The 19,092-nt window shown below is 39.5% G+C and overlaps 1 protein-coding gene across 4 annotated transcripts; it reads right to left on the bottom strand.

Annotated features, from left to right (window-relative positions):
* Positions 1-1,573: 1,573 nt before the first annotated feature.
* znf821 (zinc finger protein 821) lies at positions 1,574-19,085 on the bottom strand. Of its 4 annotated transcripts, none has more exons than XM_067589535.1 (6): positions 18,958-19,085; positions 9,870-10,001; positions 9,610-9,728; positions 8,096-8,194; positions 7,013-7,179; positions 1,574-5,386 (listed from the first exon to the last, which is right to left on the bottom strand). In XM_067589535.1, exons 1-6 carry the CDS (start codon positions 18,959-18,961, stop codon positions 4,426-4,428), a joined length of 1,482 nt encoding a protein of 493 aa, XP_067445636.1. In that variant the 5' UTR covers positions 18,962-19,085; the 3' UTR covers positions 1,574-4,425. The 4 variants fall into 4 exon arrangements, with proteins under 4 accessions (XP_067445636.1, XP_067445629.1, XP_067445620.1 ...); XM_067589528.1 differs by lacking the exon at positions 18,958-19,085 and adding an exon at positions 15,581-16,177 and having other exon boundaries at positions 9,610-9,725; XM_067589519.1 differs by lacking the exon at positions 18,958-19,085 and adding an exon at positions 15,581-16,168.
* Between the last annotated feature and the right edge of the window lie 7 nt (positions 19,086-19,092).

Below are 19,092 nucleotides of genomic sequence, written 5' to 3'. Positions count from 1 at the left end.
AATGTTCAGATCCTGAAGTAAAAGTACTAATACCACAATGTAAAAATACCCCCAATACAAGTAACTGTCCTACATACAAAGTACAGAAATATCATCAGCAAAATGTTCTTGAAGTATCAAGAGTAACAAACCAAAGAGGTTTGGGACAGCTGGTTTAACATAACAGCACATTGTGTTATAATCTTATCCTAAAATTCTGAAAAAGTAACTTTAGCTGTCAAATAAATGTAGTAGAGTAAAAACGGCAATATTTCTATTTGAAATGTAGTTGAATAGAAATATAAAGTACCTCAAAATTGTACTGTAGTACTTGTACTACTGTTTCCACTTGGATTGGTGGAAGTAATATATATAGATATTTTACATATGTACAAATGGCAATACAGTCAGTGTAAAACACTATTGGTAGTGATAGTCCAGCATTAATAAATTTACTTTAGAAGTTAAAAAGTATTGTCACAATATACTTACATATCAAAACCAAAATTACTCATATATATTATGAGTTTTTTTTATATATATATATATATATATATATATATATATATATATATAGGAAATGTGTGGCAAGAGCAAGACTTGCAACAAAAAGTCCACAGCTGGAATTGAACAGAAAATTGTGAGTTGGTGCCTCTAGGTGCCTGTGTGGATTGATATTATTATTGATGCATTACTCTGTAAGCAGCATTATTTAAAGACTGTTGGGTAGTTTAACCTGTAACTATCATATTCTATAAGCCAACTATATGTGTCATGTAGTCAAAGCTTCATTTTCAAAGTAACCACCTATAGCTATCTAATGTAGTGGAGTAAAAGGGACATTATTTAAAAATGTATTTTAACTTAAGTGAGGTAGAAGTGTAGTGTAAAATTGTAGCATTAAAGTAAAATACAAAAATAGTAATTGTACTTAAGTACAGTAGTTGAGTAAATGAACTTAGTTACTTTCCACTACTGACAAATTGCCATTGTAAACAAATTAACCACGTTTCTAACACAAATCATTCTTAAATGTTATATTGACTCTTTTGACCTCCAGCTGTTACAGAACTGTGACATCCGATCAGCACTTTTTAAAAGTAGTATATAAACAATAAAGACATTTTTAACTATAACTCACCCTGTGACACATTCCTACCTGCTGTATAAAAAGTTAATGAAGTAAACATATTTTGTCATATGTTATATGAATACAACTGAACAAACACTATTTGTTGATGAATGCCAGGAAAGACATCTAGTAAGTGGACCTTGAGTTTTCCAAGAATGAATGTTAAAGCTCAGCAGGTCTTTGTGAGTTTTGAAGACATTTATAAAGTTTTAAACCTGCCAGTGAATTATTTATACACATGTTCAGTTAATATATATTCATATATTATTATTATTATATATCATTAAATATGATTGCGGCTCTGTTAAACTACGTTATAAGTCATTCATTAACCGTTTACACACCAGCTATTGATGCTTCATAGGATGTTGAGAAATACAGTAACATTTCCTTATAGCTACAAGTATAGAAAACATGAGAGTATAAAACATGAGAAAAAAATGAGTGAAGTGACACCGGCCATTACCATTATAGTAAAGTCAATGTTTATTTCCACATTCTTTACCAGGTTTCATCATGATCTGTACATCTGTTAATCCAGTAACAGAGGATGGCGGCCCCAAAGTGCCATCCAGTCAGAATGCATTGATATCGCAGCTAGCGTGAATGTTCTCATTAGCAGTTTAGCTCATTCATTTGGCCTTGTTCAGAGAGATTTTCTTTTGTAAACATGGACATTGAGAGGAAAATCCTGATAGAATTAATGAAAAGGCCAACGTTTTTTTGTTTTTTTTTTAAACGACACGTTTCTTTTTGATTAAACTGTAAAAAACAGGCAGGCATAAAACTAACAGTAGAACACAAGCTCATATTGAACCATTCTAGGACAAGTGCAGTTTCACGACATGCAGTGCTTACCTAATCCATACTGAAAGTACTGCTCATAAAGACCGACATAAAACTTCAGAGTTCATAGTACTTTCTTTGAAATAGTATGTCAAGACCACGGACACCGCAGTTTCTGTCGCGTTATTCCACTGTAGGGCAAAGGGGGGAATCACAGCAATTTCAAAGAGCAACCTCTGAGAATACCCAGTATTCATAGTCTGAGAGAAGAGAGAAATAAATGACACCTGAAGCCTTTGTCGAGAACACTGATCTGCCCTTGGTACAGTATGTCATGAATAGGATGGCAGTGAGACCCTGTAGCTTTCATGTGCTGAACTAGGAAGAGAAAACAAATCTTTGAGGACAACACGTCTCTAGAAAAGTCACACTAAAAACTGTTGCTATCACATCCGTATGATAGATCTATAAATGAGTCTTATGGACCAGGGTGTTGTATCTAGGCTCTGAGGCCTCTCTCACTGAGTTAAATTGCCTGAGAAGCTAAACTCTTTACATTGAAGTCTGTTTAAATTAAAAGTCGCATTCTGCATAGTTTCAGTGAAAAGTGAACTAATTTCCCTCGGAATAAATAAAACATCAGTTGCATAGAAGTTTGATGCACTCCTAGAAAAGCCGCTGAGGATGAAAAAAAACTTTCTGTTAAAATTTGCTGCTTTAGCAAACAGTCAGGTAGATTGACTCTGGTCTAGGAGTGACTCAAACAGAACCAGTACTTGTTTGTGTCTCTGATAATCATTGAGGAATATTTCAGAAACTGGTCATTTGACAATGTAAATGTTTGCATCTGGAGACGTGAAGTCAAGAAAAATTGGAGGTAACTTTACAGGCAGAAAGTTAAACTAAGGAAGGGGAGGAGGGGGGGGGGGTGGAGGTCCATCCCAGACATGGCCTCTAATTTAAACATTTTATACCACTGACGGTAACAAAATAATCAAAACATTTCCACGAGAAAAATATATTCACATCATATTGCATAAATATGTGCTGGAATGAGGTTAATGAATATAGATTAACAAAATCTCTCTCCCAGTATGAGTTGAATGTGTCATGGAATTAGGCCCCAGTGCTCAGTAACGGATGGGAAAACAAAAACCAGTTCCCCTTGTCATACTATATGAATCACTATTAAATATGTTTCATCAATTCTGCTGACGCAGGAAATAAATTAAGTGGTTCAAATGATAGATTTCAAAAGTACTGCAGCCTTACAAAGCACGTGAATGCTACACAGATTGCACAAAGCAACGGGACGCGTTATCTGTGTATGATCCTCTATAATAAAACCCCACTTTCATGTTGTAATGTACTCATAATGAAGCAAACTAATGCATCTTTGCGGGTATAGTTCAAGTAATGTAACAAATTCTGTTCTTAACAAGTAACGTATTAGGAACTGTTTCATTGTGACCACTAAACGGAACATTTTTAATACAATATTCCTTGATGTGATGAGCCCAAAATATATAAGAGGTAACTAATGTATTGTACAGTACAGTAACAGCAGCACAGACTGAGTTTTTATGAGCTAAAGAAAAGCTCTGTAACAGAAAATACAAAACATTGGCAGATTATTTGGAGTGTAACGATGTACGGAAAGGAAAAGAGATTGGCAAAGAGAATGTAAGAGGCGTACGCATTGAGTTGTACACCTCAGGAGATGAGGGGGGGAATGTTGCTCAACACTGGGCGTGTTCAATAGGACAAAACATTCAGAGTATCAAACCTGGCGAATACATGTGGTTACTGGTGTGTTTGTAAATCAGCTGCTCCTGTGAATGTTTTTGTCCTATTAAAAGTGCCTGAGTGATAAATGCAAACACAAATAGTGGAAAACAACCCGCATCCTCTGTAGTAGTGTACAGTACATATAGAGCTTTGGAAGCTTGGAGTTGGAACGCAGTAAGCCACAGGACAGAGGGCGCCACCACGGCGCCGGCTGAGGTAGTAGTTTGACTGAATGTGAACTTCCCAGGGACTCACGGTGGCAGCTTGAAGAGAGGTGTAGCTACCGGTAAACCCGAGTCACTGGGCTGGCGGAGTGGACCAGTAAGGAGGGGGCTGTGGCTACAAAGTCCCCACTCCCATCACTGAAGGTCCATGTGCAAAAGATTTTTCTCCTCAAAGGAAGTATAACTGCTCTTACTTGAATGAACTGTGTTACATCTGCTAGCCCATTGACGAACAGATAAATCTCTTTACAACATGCTTTTATGTCATCATCCATACAATATGAAACATACTCAACCCTGTTCTTAAGGTTTTCTAGACTGTAATAAATTAGGAATTGAAGTAGTTTTTGTTGTATTTAACAACGCAGTTTGTGTGTGAAGCTGTTCCAACACTGGGAGCTGAGAGTAAACCAGCTAGGAATGCTTCACGGCGACCATGATAGCCTGATGGTGGAGTACGGAGCTTAACAATGCTGCTAGAAGCCAGTTGGTTTCCTCCCCAGCGACCAGGTCTGCTTATGGCAGCTTCATGAACAGACCATTATCAATGGAAGGGACAGGCATGGGACAGGGGAACTGAAAGAGACTCATGTCTGCTGTGAGGGCGGCCATAGCGGCAGGGTCATGCTCTATCTGCGTCCTCAGAGCAGGGTCGATCTTCTCCAGTCGCCGCTTGATCCTCTTGGCCTCCCTCTCGCGGATCAGCCTGGCCTGCCTCTTCTCGGGCGTCTCGTTTGCCCTCTTCAAACGCATGGCCTCCCTGTCCCTCTGCAGCCTGCGTGCCCTCTGCTCCTCTGATTCCTGCATCCTCTGCATGCGCTTGGCCTCGCGGTCCCGCAGCCTCCTCATCTCCCTCTCCTCTTCCGTCTCACATGCGCGTTTATTCTTCTTCGCCGTGCGCTCGCGCTCCAGGCGCTGCATGCGGGCCTCCAAGGGTTCGTTCTTCCTGCGCAGAGCCCATTTTCGCATCGGCGACTGGGCCTCCACCAACTGCTGATAGGCCACGCAGCTGTTGCACACCAGCAGCACCCCGGCAGGATACACGGGCATAGGGCTGAGGATGTCTGGGATAGGAGGAAGGCCAGAGGAAGAGGAGTTAAGAGCATCAGGGATAGAGGCGAGCGATGGCCCTTCAGAGAGGAGACTGTCGGGCAGTGAGGGGAAGGAGGGCCCTTGGTCGGAACCCGTGCATGGTCCTGGGCCATGACATGGTCTGGGGCCTTGACACTGGCTGGAGATGTGGCCTGGTCCTTGGCAGGTACGATGAGCTTGACATAGGTTGGTGTTGGGGTCAGGTGCTTGACATGACTGAGGGCCCTGACATGAACTGGGGCTAGGGCCCGGTCCGTGACAGGAGTGAGTACCTGGGCCCGGGCTGGACATGGGGCTGCTGGAGAGCGACTGGGACATGGAGCACGAGTCCCTGTCACCGGTGACATCCATCCTGGTTGTGTCGAGAACATCTTTAAGCTTCTCCCTGAGAAAAGAAACAGCATTAACCTTCACAGGTGAAACCGTGGCTGAATGAGGCACAATTTTAAATTTAAACTACAAGTGCGAGTGAATGTTATTAATGAACTGAGCAACATCTTTGTCCATCAAGCTGATATAGTGACATGATTTGAAACCGTTTTGTCTTGTGGGGAAAAAATGACTCATCTCGTCTTACTCATTTCCCAGTCCACTGATTTCAGTGATGAGTGAGACACTGTGTCACCTGACCTGTGGTTAGCTAAAAAAAGACTTTAGTGCTGTGAACACCTTTAGAGGAGGAAACTTTTCAGAAACCCTGGGTGAACAAAACATGTATGTCAGGCGTACCTTCAGACACACTATTTAGAATTGTAAAAAAATATGAAAATGTAATTTTGAGAATTTTTTTTACATTTACTGGCATTGATTGTCTGCCTCTGTATTGACTGTCAAATTATTACTTTAAGACATAATCCATTTATAACTTTGTTATAAAAAGATTCAGCATTTTACAGGTTTCTGGGGCATTTTATTATAAGTGGCAGTGTTCCACCATCTTTATCATATTTACAGTGACACACAATATATATTTATGTACATATAGGCCTTCTGATACTAATTCTTTTATTTAGAGTTAATTACTGCTGGCTATAACAAATAGCTTTTCCACACACCACTAAGATTCAGCTTTTCGAAGTTCCTGCTCAGTTGAAACATACTTATGCAGGTTTTTATGAGGATAAACTAACACTTGACTGTATGAGCACATCTCTTTTCTTTTCCCTCCTGTCAGAAATACAGTACATTACAGCCTCTATGTTTCTCCTTCTACTACGTGTCCTGACCTTGCCAGTGCTGCTTAAATTTGAAACACTATGGTAGTTGCTTAGCAACGCGCAAGTTTATTTCCATTAAATCTGTCATACCAGTATTAATTTTATTCATCCCTCATGTTCCGCATCTTGCCTAATCTCACACTTTTGAGAATAATTGCTCTATTGTGTTTGGGTGAACTTTATTAAAGACTATTTCAATTCATCTTTAAAATGTACAGGCCAACTGTTTATATATATATATATATATATATTATATAACTTTAATAATAAAAACCTTGGCGTAGATATGTGTCTATTCAATGCTTTGTGACCTGCAGTTTTTAAAATAAAATCTTCACTATGCTGCTGCAAAAATCATTCTTGATCTGCACTATCTAAATTAGTTTCTCCTGCTGAATCAAGTGCCTGAATCGTCTGCCGGTTTCATGTTGAAGGTAACTGAACCCTCAGATCTGGATTGAAGTGTTTAAAGATTAATGAAAACATCAGGAAAATGATCAGGAACAAAACAAGCCAGGAAGACAGAAATCGACTATGAGATGCAAACTGTATTGTGTATTATTTATTTGCTATGAAATATTTATTAATTATCTTTAATCTAATTAAAAACTGTGGAGCCACTTGACTTTTTTTTTTTAACTTTAATTTTTAACGGCTTTACTTTTTAAAAAAAAGGTAAATACAGCATATAACTTATCTGATGTCAGATTCATCTAAATATTTGTTTTAAAAAGAAAGCACTGTGCGTTCACCACCTAGTGTAAGATGAGAGCTACACTGGAAATGAGCCCAACCTGTTAAAGTTGTTGGTGTCTGTGAAGTGTGCGCCACAGACAGCGCAGTTGGAGAGGCGGTCCTCGGAGTGGATGAGAAGATGCCGTCCAAGCGAGCCAGGCGAACTCAGGGCTCGCCCACACACTGGGCACACATAGCTCTTGGTGTTGCTCATCATAGTCGTGTGCTGTTAAAGACAGAAAAAACAAAATAAGAAGCTGGGTAAAAAAAAGAGATGTTTTAAGTACACCGCCGACAGCAAAAGAGGAAAGCTGTCAACTTTTTTAATGTAGTTGGTCGCTTGGATCAGAAAGAAAAAAAGTTAACAACGGAGTTGAAGAAGTGGCGATTTTCACTTTTCTGGTGGTTTCATTTACCAATCATAAAGGAGAATACTACAACAGTAGAAATATTGCTGTGAAATATTAATGAATTTATACAACATATTTTAAACTGCAGGAGATCAATGATTTAGAAAACTCAAATATTAAAAAATAAATATTTTGATAGTATCAAAATGGACATTAACAAATCAAGTCCTGTGAAGTGATTTCAGTATTTCCTGCTCTAAATTGAATACTAATGTCCTACAATAAAATGTGTATGGCAAATTTTAAATGATGCTTATATGATAATATAAAAAATATATAAAAATTTAAGTTACAAAAGTTATGACACATCCTTGAAAATGAAGTCTATAGGTTAAAATCATATTAAATATTACTAATAATTATCTATCTAATAAAAATCTGGGCTACATTTAAATGGCTTGATATGGTCCTCAGAGCACTCAAGGCTAAAATGTAATTTTTTGATCACTTGTATTGAACTTGAACCAACTTAAGAATGTATTGCCTTGTAAATCCAACTTCATGATGGGATTTTAATTCACTACATGACACTAGACTGGATCATACAAGTCAACACCTTCACTGTCCACCTGCATTTCATTCAAGTACTGATGCTGAAAGCTGCTTAGGGGCTTTAAAGGTGGTGACCTACAATCAGCTTATTTGAAACAGACTGTAATAAAGGATCTAAAGCTGCTTTGTTTTCACGGTTCTGTACTTGATTAGGACGGGCGAGACAAGTCTTGTTCTCACCTGGTAGACATGGGAGATGAGTTTCTCAGGGCTGCTGAAATCCAGCGTGCAGAGAGGACATACAAAGTTGTTGCTGTGGTCTGACCCTTCCTCGCTCTCCTGAGGAAAATCAAGCACCATTAAAACAGATTTCAGGAGAAACACTAGTAAAATACATTCACATCACCTACACTTTCATATCAATTCTGATATTTTTAGCCCAACATCTTTTAAGTAAAAGTGAGTTACTGATGATGTTATGAGATTGGTGCATAAAGAATAAGGCTACACACATTACACATTTTTTGTCTCTAGCTGGGTCTTCGTGGACAGACTACTCGTTTCACACGCCTCCAACTGAAGCATTTGCTGCATTTGCTATATGATGATGTGTTGAACGTGTGAATGAGCAGAATTCTCACAACCCTGATGACTCACTAACAGTGACATGATGCCGTGTACTGTCACAGATGTGACTCAGGCACAAACTGAAATGCAGAACGTTTTCTAACAGAAGGTCCAGGCACAAAACATATTGGCTGACACCAGTGGTGTACCAATTTGAAGTGCCTGTGATTTTTCACTTCCATTTTTGTTTAATAAGTAGGGGTATACTGGTTTATCCAAGCATTGTTGTACCCTGTAGAAGTGATTTAAGATCCTTCAATATTCTAAAACGTTTTTGCTGGTAAACAAAAAGACCTCTTTTATTTACCATATACACATAAAACCCATCTCAAAATAGTGAACTGGTTAATGACTGGTTGTCAAGTTTAACAAATAGACAATTTTAAAGTTTCATACGTGAAAAAGAGCCACCACATGAATGGTAGATATACATCTGTGCACTGCAACTGGATAAAATCCAGTTTGAGTTTTACAACTTTTAACATGTGATCTAATGAGAAGGAAACACTGCGAAAATGTCAGATATAACAGATAGTACTACTTCCTGTTCCTTTTGACCTCCCACTGAATTTCAGGCAAAGTATCTGCTATTTTTCTGAGGCATGAATCCGCACAGCTAAATGGATCTGTACAGTAACTTAGACTAAACACTGTTAAAACTGCAGCAAATCATAGAGTGGCATAGACTACTATAACACACATTACACACTGATCTTTATCCAAATTAATATTCAGATCACCTGCTGTTTCACCCACAACTGGAGGATGAGAGTTTAAAAAACCTGCGGCTACCAAGTTCATCATTTTTCACAGCCCACACAAGTCTTGCCACAGTGCCAGCCACTTCAAACCTTGTGAATCTATGAACCACAAGTTGTACAATATATCTGAGTGTGAATATATGGTGAGGCACAAGCTTGTGTTAACTAGTTCAACCTACAATAGCTTGTGCATGTTTTTTTTATTTTATTTTATTTTTTTTTATTTTAAATGGGACATGTTAAATTAAAGTGTACTGCACCTGTAATGTTATGTAAAAGGTATATTGACCATTTTACACAACATTTTCCTCAGTTACACTTCTCCAGCCCATTTTTACCACTTGACGTGGGTACCGGCTCTCTCACCTCTTTGACTCCCGCTCCTTGTAGGCGGCACTGCGTTCTCTTGGTGGTCATGTGGTCGTCGGCTGAGGTGTTGGAGGATGAGTCTTCACCGTGGTTGTCAGGGTCACTATCGCTGTCTTCTATGGAGGCAAACACAGCCCTATCAATACAGACAGACAACAGAACACAGAGCAGGGCTTACTCTCACTAACACCCCTCAGTCCAAGGATGTCCTACAGAGTCCATCCAGTCCTTCCCTGTTACATCCCTCCATCCTGTACCTGAGATGCTATCCTGTCCAAGGACCTCCTGGGAGTTGTTGCTGCAGCATTCACTGTCCTCGGTGAATTCGTCCCTGCCATCCATGTTAATAGTGTGCTGAAGTCCTGTGATGCCTGAAGTGTGGAATGGCCCTGGAGGTAAAGACAAGTAACAGTCAGTCAGATAAGTGTTTCCAGTTAGCACCATGGAGTTTTCTGACTGGAGAGATAAGTGAGGAGTGCGGCAGGTATTAGAATATTTATATACTGTATGTTAAATGACATGAAAATATACACTTAACACTACAGGTGGGTAATATGCCATTATGTATGAGATGATATAAATGTGTCTTTTGTGAGAGATTTTGCCATTTAGTTTATTGCTTTACAGAAAAATTGGATTTTTATATGATTTTTGCATCAATGCCAAGTTACTCAAGTATTTAAATTGCTGGGGAGGCCAAAAACAGACATTCCTGACTGATTATTCTAATGTATCATATCAGGATATAAACCTAATTGTTTTATATAAAATTTCACTGTGACAGAGGATTTCATTTGTATTGTGCACCATTAAATTTGACATCATATTATAAAGTCATATGATGATGACACAATGGAGTTTCATGTTGCAAAACCACTGTATCGTTGTTTAAGAAAAGCTCTAATAGTGCTTGTTAATTTGACGATGAATCAATGGGTAACAAAATGCCAAGAACAGCATGTGAAGTCTGCAGGTGAAACCAGCGTGAGAGTCTAAAGAACTGAAAATAGTCAATTATTTTTTATGGTTGCCATTTCACGAAATGTTACGAGACACGTGAATAGAAGAACTAACCAGTCATCTCTCAGGTTTCAGAAATTAGCGAAACTGTTTTTGTATGACAGCATAATTTCCTGCATACCATGAACAGACAGCACTATGACTGTGCACCGTGGTGGCTCGCCCTCTTTACATTTATAGTGGATTTATTTCAATAACAGGTACTTTTTTTAAAATAAGGCTATTCATAATATTTAATATGGAGCCAAACACGCCAATAAATTCAGCCTGTTTGAACACAGAGGACATTTTTATCCATATATTACATCAAGCACAGGAGTGCTTTATCTCCATAGCAACATAGAAACAGCATCTACTGTCATAATATACTGCAAGAAGGTATGAATTTTTCAACACTGATCAATTCACATATGGATGTCGATCTGGTTTTGTCCATGGAAACACACACTTTAAATTTTGTGAAAAATGTGCCCAGGCTTCTCATCTCACAACATTTTGCCATTTGAGACGCAGAGACGTAGAGATGATTCATGCATAAAGGCAGCAAAAGTGATCAGACTGGTAAATTATTTACACAATTTTACATTTTTCTCAAGTCCTTTGGGATCCACATAAGATGTAAACCGCTGGAACTATGGAACTTCTTTACGGATGAGGCTGCTTTCATACGAACCAGACACTGAAACATAATGAATGCTGTGCGAGCAAACGGCAAAGGCAAGCCCGCTGACATGTATATGTGCACACACACATTAACTTCATTTGCATCCCAACCCCCACTTTTTCACATACATATACACTCACAGATACATGCTAGCTCTGTTCGACAGCCATGCTGCAGTCCCACGGGGGAAGCAGCCTGCACTATTTTCCTCTAGCTAGCTGCCTTGCTATTCGGTGTGTTTCTCTCTCTCTCTCTCTCTCTCTCTCTCTCTCTCTCAGTACCACCCACACACTGAACAGCCTGGCTTGCCCTCTGTCCTCCCTGCTTGTATGTAGCTCTGACTACTTCCATATCTATACCATCAGCTCTGAGGGGGAGGATAAAGCTTCATACCATGACAGCCCATATGTGGCTCATTTAACTCCTTGAGATGCCACTCTTTTGTTTTATCGCAGCCCTGATGGTTTGCAGGATTGGTTGAAACCCCTTCACTTTTCTGATTATCACACTTGACCCTGCAAGCCCGCATTTAACTGCCAACATTGCTTCACTGGAGACAGTTTCGTTGAACGCTCCTCTGGCATTCACACACAGAACATCCCACTTCAGATGGCTAAAATTAATGATGGCTTAAAATCCAATTTTCTTCCCTTGTGTGCTCTCCTTCCATTAACACGGATCAGAGATGGGAGAGAGATCCTGACTTCAGTTACCTGAGACTGACAGAAGTAATTACAGCCTTCGTCGCAATCCTGAGGTATTGCGTGCGCGCACACACACACACACACACACTCTCCCTCTCGCTGTCTTAGAGGAAAACGACGGTATAATCTTGAGGAGGCTTGTCATTCTACTGTTTTGCTACTGGTGAGAAGTTGGTATGTGAATGCAGTTTGGGCACTTTTCCCATAGAAATCCAAGCATTCATTAGCACTGGTAGAGTGGGTCGGAGTATTGAACTATGAACTACTACAACAAGCTGGCTTCACGGCACATAGCCAATGATTGATGTGTGAGGGATACCCATCCCCCCTCTGCTACTCTGCTAGGCTCTGTCTGTACATCTGTCTCTCCTCGCTCCCCCCCCCCCCCCCACACCCCCCCCTGCCTCAGTCTCTGCCACTGTGATGTTATCTCTGAGTCTGTGTGTCTGTAGGCAGGAGGTGACGCAGTGTCTGACTGAATCCAGACAAAGAGACAAACTCATCAGCCAACAGACACAGAAGAGGGAGAGAGGAGGAGGAGGTGGAGGAGGATGGGGTGTGTGTGTGTGTGTGTGTGTGTTGGGGGGGGCAGCGCGCAAAACAAAACAGACAAAAGATAGAATGCCAAAACTCTACTCAAACACCAAGCAATGGGGGTCCTGTTGAATTCAAGGCCCCCTCCTTCTCCTTTTCAGCCGCCATCCCCTCCAAAACACACACACACACACACACACAACACCGTCTGAATCTGCAGGAAGCGCTGGGGCCCCTGTCTTCCATCCAGGAGAAGAACGAGGATGGTGGGCCAGTCATCTGATCAATTTTTACTTTGACCTAATGTTACAGAGAACAACTTGAAGTGATTTAACAGTTTTCAGTGAATGTGCAGTCCTTTCTTTTTCTTAGTGGAAGACTTTGTCTGGTTAGTGTGACACCTGAAATGAACACAAACTCCTCTCCTTGATAAATCCGACAAAAATGTCACTTTTACACACATACACGGGGCTTTTGATCGGGCCACAAGACTACACTGTCATCCTTAGGACACATAATCAGGGAGGATTTGTGCTGAACATCTCTGAGTTCTTTAAAAGCCAAGTTGCTTGGCACAAACATGTCAACTCTAATAAACTGTACTTTTCACACTAGATGAAATGTGTGTCAAATTACTAAAAATTGCGGCTTCTGTTTGCACGCATATGTACACTTACTCAAAAAACTGAATGTTCTGAGATGTTAGTTAAACTCTCCAAAGAAAAAAGAAGAGTTTTTTTCCAGTGTGTGTGTACTGCAACCACACCAGTACCTACACTGTCAACAAACTGGTGTCTATTTACAGCCAATCTGAAGGAAACATTCACTTTTCTCCAGAAATCATGCACCACTTCCAGTCCCAATTAACTTTTATGTAAGAGTGTTTTTCTTGACATACATCAAACTCAAGGAAGAACACAAATAGCCAGACAGACAGCACTGTTGTGTTATTGTCTGGAATTCTGTGTGTGTGTGTGTGTGTGTGTGTGTTTGTGTGTGTGTCTTTGTGTGTGTGTCAGCCCGCCTGCCTGTCAGACTGTCTCCCTGCCTGTCTGGTCTGTCTGTCAGTCTGTCTGGCCTGACCCTCTCTGGAGGGACAGCTCCGTGCATGCAACTCATGCCTCGCAAGAAAAGACAGGTAAAACAATCAAAAGGCGAAAGCAGAGGAAAAGTCCACGTACAAAAACACTTGAGGCCTAAACTCACACTGCGGTGACAAGGTGGGAGGTTTGTCCGTCGAGAAAATGTTTTGGCATTTGTCACAGCATGAAGCACACAGTAACGCATGCCACCATTATATTGTAGAAATCCCTCCTCGGGGTTTTCAGCTTCAACCTTGGGCTCTCTCGCGGAACTGTTACAGAGCAGCAAATGATCTCATTAGCTTGTGGGGGATTACTGCAGTCACAAGTGCAAGATGTATTTCAACACCAGTTTAAACTAACTATGTTTAGAAAGGAGGGCTGTAGCAAACATAACTTCAGTAGATTACACTGGGCAATCCCCTTTTCTGTAGGCTGAGGCGTGTCTTAAGTGGTCAGCGTACTGTCCACCAACAAGGGGATCTAGGGGGCAGAAGGCCAGAAGGTACCGCACAGTCAGGAAGACTGACATTATACCCACACCTTCAGTTTGGTCTATTACCAACGTATTTTGTATAATGTATGCCAATACTTCATTAGAATACTAAATGGAAGTAAATGATGGTGCTACAGGACATAAATGTGCAGTGGTATTGATGGTACGTCAGAAAAGTCCTGCATTTGAAAAAAAATATGCTCAAGGACAACGTGCCACTCAGAAAAACACTCAAGTTAATCAATGTGAGACAATGTGTAGGAATGATCGTAGTGTAGCAGGAAATACTGTTGATATCTCATTCTAAAAAAAAAGACAGAATGACTGAATTGTCATCTTAAACCACATTTTTTGAATAGCTGGGCCTTTTTTTTTGCTGATTGGGTGCTTTCTGTCGCTTTCCTGTCATCTTGTACAAACTGAAATGGCACCATGCAGATCCACAGAGTGTAAAACTTGAAACGCGTGTGTCCCCTCTCATCATCTAACAATAAGCTAGCTATGGTGAGACTCTTCTTCAACACACTTAAGAGGCGTTTTGCAAAGCTTATCTACAGAAATGACACCTTAATAACCAGAAAACAAGGCGAGCCCACAAGCCCCGACATACAGGCTATACTAGATGGAAACCACTATCACAAAAACTTCCTGTGAACCAGTCTCACATACATACAATGATATGAAGTACCAGACATGCCACTGAAGGTTGCACACACTCTCAAAATCTCAAATGAAAGTTATTTGCAGGATTATGTTCAAGGAGCATGTAGTTGATGTTTGACAGGAGATCAAGTTGATGATTCCAATATAATATATTAGCACTGTACCAATCTGCCTGCCAGATGTCAAATATACAGCTACTTTTAAGTACCTATTGAACATTCATCAAAGGTCTTTGCTTATTTGTTTCATTCATTTAGTCATTTACTTATCAGTTACTACTTTGTTGTATAGTATTTGCCCACAGTTTGATTTTAATTAGTGGGAATTGAGTGTCTATAAATCTATAGAGAAAAGTGTCTATAAGAAAGAAACAGAAAAAAAAGAAATTATAAATAAGCCAATAATGTCTTGTGCTGTATTTTCACACAAACAACAAACTAAAATGAGATATCCACCGCCGGCTGACATGAAAACGTTCTAACTGTTTTAATTCAACCGTTCACACACACACACACACACACACACACACACACACACACACTGCTGACATAATATACTTTGACTACACAATAGAGTATGTGATGTGTAAGTGAAGAGGAACCCTGTCTTTGCCTTACTACATGTATCTATATGAGTCTATTAGGCTATAGGCTACAGCGGACATCAAGCAGAGCAACTAAAACACTGTTTATGCAGAAATGATTAAACATATTCGTGTCAAACAACCAGAGAAATATGCGGATAACGAACGTGACATGTATAACTAAGTCGTGAAACAGTATCAGACAATACCTGGAATACCTACAGTCAACTTTGAAGGGGTTGGTCTGTTTTCGCCTGGACATATTATTGCCCACTCCCGGTAAAAAAAAAAATAAAATAAATAAAAATAAAAAAGAATCTCCTCCTAACCCCTGACTGTCCCCCAGAGACCAGTCCAGGTGTATTCCGCACTGAAGGTGCAGATGATGAACAAAAATAATGAATAAAAAAAAAAACCCGATCAAATCGTCGATCAGCGCCAATGCAAAGGGTTAAAAAAAATAAACAACGGACACATAAAAGAGTCACATTCTTGCAGCTTGTTGAAAAATAAACCCTGTCTCCATCCGATCAGGGTTTCTTTTTTTTTTTTTTTTAATTTTTCAAAAATGATGTCCAAACCCGAGCAGAGAGGCACACCGAGCAGCCCCGAGCAGCTCCGATCCCCGAGCCGCTGGCACCCGTGCGCTCACTGCAGCGCTGCAGGAGCTCAGCTGATGTCAAGCCACGCCGAACAGGATTGTGGGATACACAGGGGCGATGAGGAGTTCACGTTAAAAGATAAAAGATACTATGATGCGTTCACGTCACATGGGAGGGAAAAAAATGACGATGTAAAGTACGCTTGTAAGAAAAAGAAAATGTTTGGTACTTCAATAACACATAAAAAGTCGTCAAAATATATAAATTCAAAATATATTTAAAGACTTCTTTGCTATATCTTTTTTTTTTTTTTTTTGGTCCCCATTGGTCACTTAGATCCAAAATGAAATACTGTGAAAGAATTAAAAAGTAGAAATATTCTATTTGAAACATTTTGGTGTGTTTATAAACATGTTGTTGAATATTAAGTTGTAATAAAATAGATAATAGTGGATAATAGTATTCAGATCCTGAGTTATGAGTTGTGTTTTGTCAAACTACTATTTTTTTAAAAAGGTCTTCCAAACTTCCACAACCAACTTTAAAGCCTTCAAGTCTTCTTACATTCACACCCACAATTTGGCTTTTCTCAAGAAACTGGTTTACTATAAATATGGCTTAAAGTGATAAAGAAAATCCAAAACACACAACTTTCTCCAATAAGGAGAAAGGATTATTTCTTTATATAATTTCTAGATCACCTTTATACTAGATTTATTGAATTTACTACACAAATTGTTCAGTGTAAGTTAGACTATGACTGATACTGGATATTTATATTCATATTAGACGAGTCTGATCATGTTGGCAGGTATTTGTTTTTGATATGAAAGGATTACACAGACTTTTGATAGGGATCTCTTAAATTTGATTATGAATGAATGGTGACCAAGCTATATATACCGGGCATGACATTTAACAGTTAGGGTTAGGGTAATAAACTTGTCAGTGCTCTCTGGTGGATAAACTATGTAATGGCAATACTGTTTCTGTACTGAAATTTCTTGTTCCTCATCTCACTAAGCAGAAGCCTTTTTTTAACAGTTAGTTCACCCAAATTACAAAATCATGTCTGTTGTTACAGTGGAAACCTGCTGAAAGCAATTTCTGTGAATTATCCAGAGAAACTGGAACATTGTTTCTGGAAAGACACATTGTATTTTTTTGTGCAATATTTCAATGCTGTGACCACGCAAAATTTTATTTAACTACGCTGTAGTGTGATGGTGGCAGATATCTCAAAAGCAGGCACAAAAAAACTAAACTCTCTGCATAGCTATATACCACAATGGATAATTGAGAAAATATGTTTTTTGTAATTTGGGTGAACCAAGCCTTTAAATTTAAGTCCATGTTCCAGATTTGAAGAGGTTTGGAGTTTTACTCAACAACGTTATCCAGGTAACTTTGTATTATTGCTGTGTGAGAGAGGCCTCTAGAGCGGGTGAGTGTGGATAAGAGTATAGTTTGTTCACTCAGATGCGTCTGTGCTGGCAATTCAGAAATATGAAAAAGTGGCTTGATGGGTGTGGACCTATATTAACAGTGCCACAGTCATATACTCAAAGGTTTAATCAAGACTGACAATACTCCTGTGTACAATTCAGAAAAAAGGCTTCAGGCTGGTCGAAATAGCCTTTGCTAATAGGAAAGACCACATTAAATTAACAGAATTGGGCATAAAAAATAGCATCACATTTTCTGCATACAACATTATATTATAGGTTTTGCTAAGGCATTTTAAAATAACCATTTTTCTGCCACAGTCTAAAATAACATGTCAAGTTTATCAGACACACTTGTCCATAATTCCTGCCAGAAATGTGTTTTGCTTCTTGTTCCTACTGTTGGATGTTTGAGCTTCACTGTGTAAAATGATGTATGTGCAGAGTTTGACAATAGAAAGCTGTTTTCACATTCATCTGCTGAAAGAGGAAAGTTTCTCTCTGCTCATTGAAAATCCAATTTAAAGGTGTGGTACTACAAGCATGATTTGCGACATCACAACTAATTTGGAAGCCAATTCCGGTCCGATATACAAGTGTGATGTGGAAACATGAAGCCTCCAGTGCACAAACACTGAGAATGGACTTTAAAGTGAAGTAGGACACATCTTGTGTCCAGCCTGTAAACTTTTGAAATATATTTGCATAACTCTGGAATTTTTAATGAGGGAGAGAGAATAGATGTCATTTTAAGGATTTTAACAAGATAATTTAACCTTTTTTGTGGAAAAATCTTAAAACATGACTGGAGGGGATCTTTAAACATTCTAAAAGAAAGATGATATTTGACTACATCACTGGGAAAGCTGAAGTCTTTTCTCAATGTTCCTATATACCATGGATACATTTTATGATGTAAGTATGATGGCCCCAATTTCACTGTATTTGGACCTTATTAATACCTCTAAATATTATCAGTAGCCATGAAGCCATGAGGTTTATCATTCAAAACCTCCAAGCTGCTTGAGCTATCCTACAGACCAAACCTGGGGAGTTTCTTGTTTAGTAAACCATTGATCGAGCCCAGACAGTACAGTACTAACACTAGGTGGCGCCCAAACCACTGAATCAGCTAATGTCATAACATCACATGTAGTCGTCATCACTGACTGCCACGAGTAAACGGACCGCAGCACGACATTGACAGGGTAAAAAAAATATGTTCTTCCGCAGCGTTAAAAGGAAAATATGCCATCTCAACAAAATAATCTCGCCGTGTCATGGAATTCATGGCATTTGTATACCAAGTGACAGATGACACGCATTAGTGCGCAAACTAAAAGTCACATTTCGCTTAATTATTTAGTCAATCAGGCAGTGAGATAAATGAATTAATGTTAGCTAGCTGGCTAAGCCTACCGTTAGCCCTTTATAGTCAATGCGAGAACGATGGAAGAGAACAAGACGGCAATAAGCAAACCATAACCGGGATCAACAGTACAGTCAGCTAGCTACAGCTATCATCATCATTACAACATAATTAATCAGTTACCCATGTTGTCCAGTGAACACTGGCATATCAGGCGGGAGTGTCGGACAGAGGAGCAGACTAGTACAAGCTAACGTCACTGTGCGCTGATGTGATCAACTGTCCGCGCTTCTTTCACCAGCCTCTGGGACATGTCTG

The sequence above is a fragment of the Thunnus thynnus genome, chromosome 1 (assembly GCF_963924715.1).
Source record: "Thunnus thynnus chromosome 1, fThuThy2.1, whole genome shotgun sequence".
In the NCBI taxonomy this organism is placed as follows: domain Eukaryota; kingdom Metazoa; phylum Chordata; class Actinopteri; order Scombriformes; family Scombridae; genus Thunnus; species Thunnus thynnus.
Note: the sequence above shows the minus strand (reverse complement) of the source record. Positions and strands in the feature narration are given on the sequence as shown.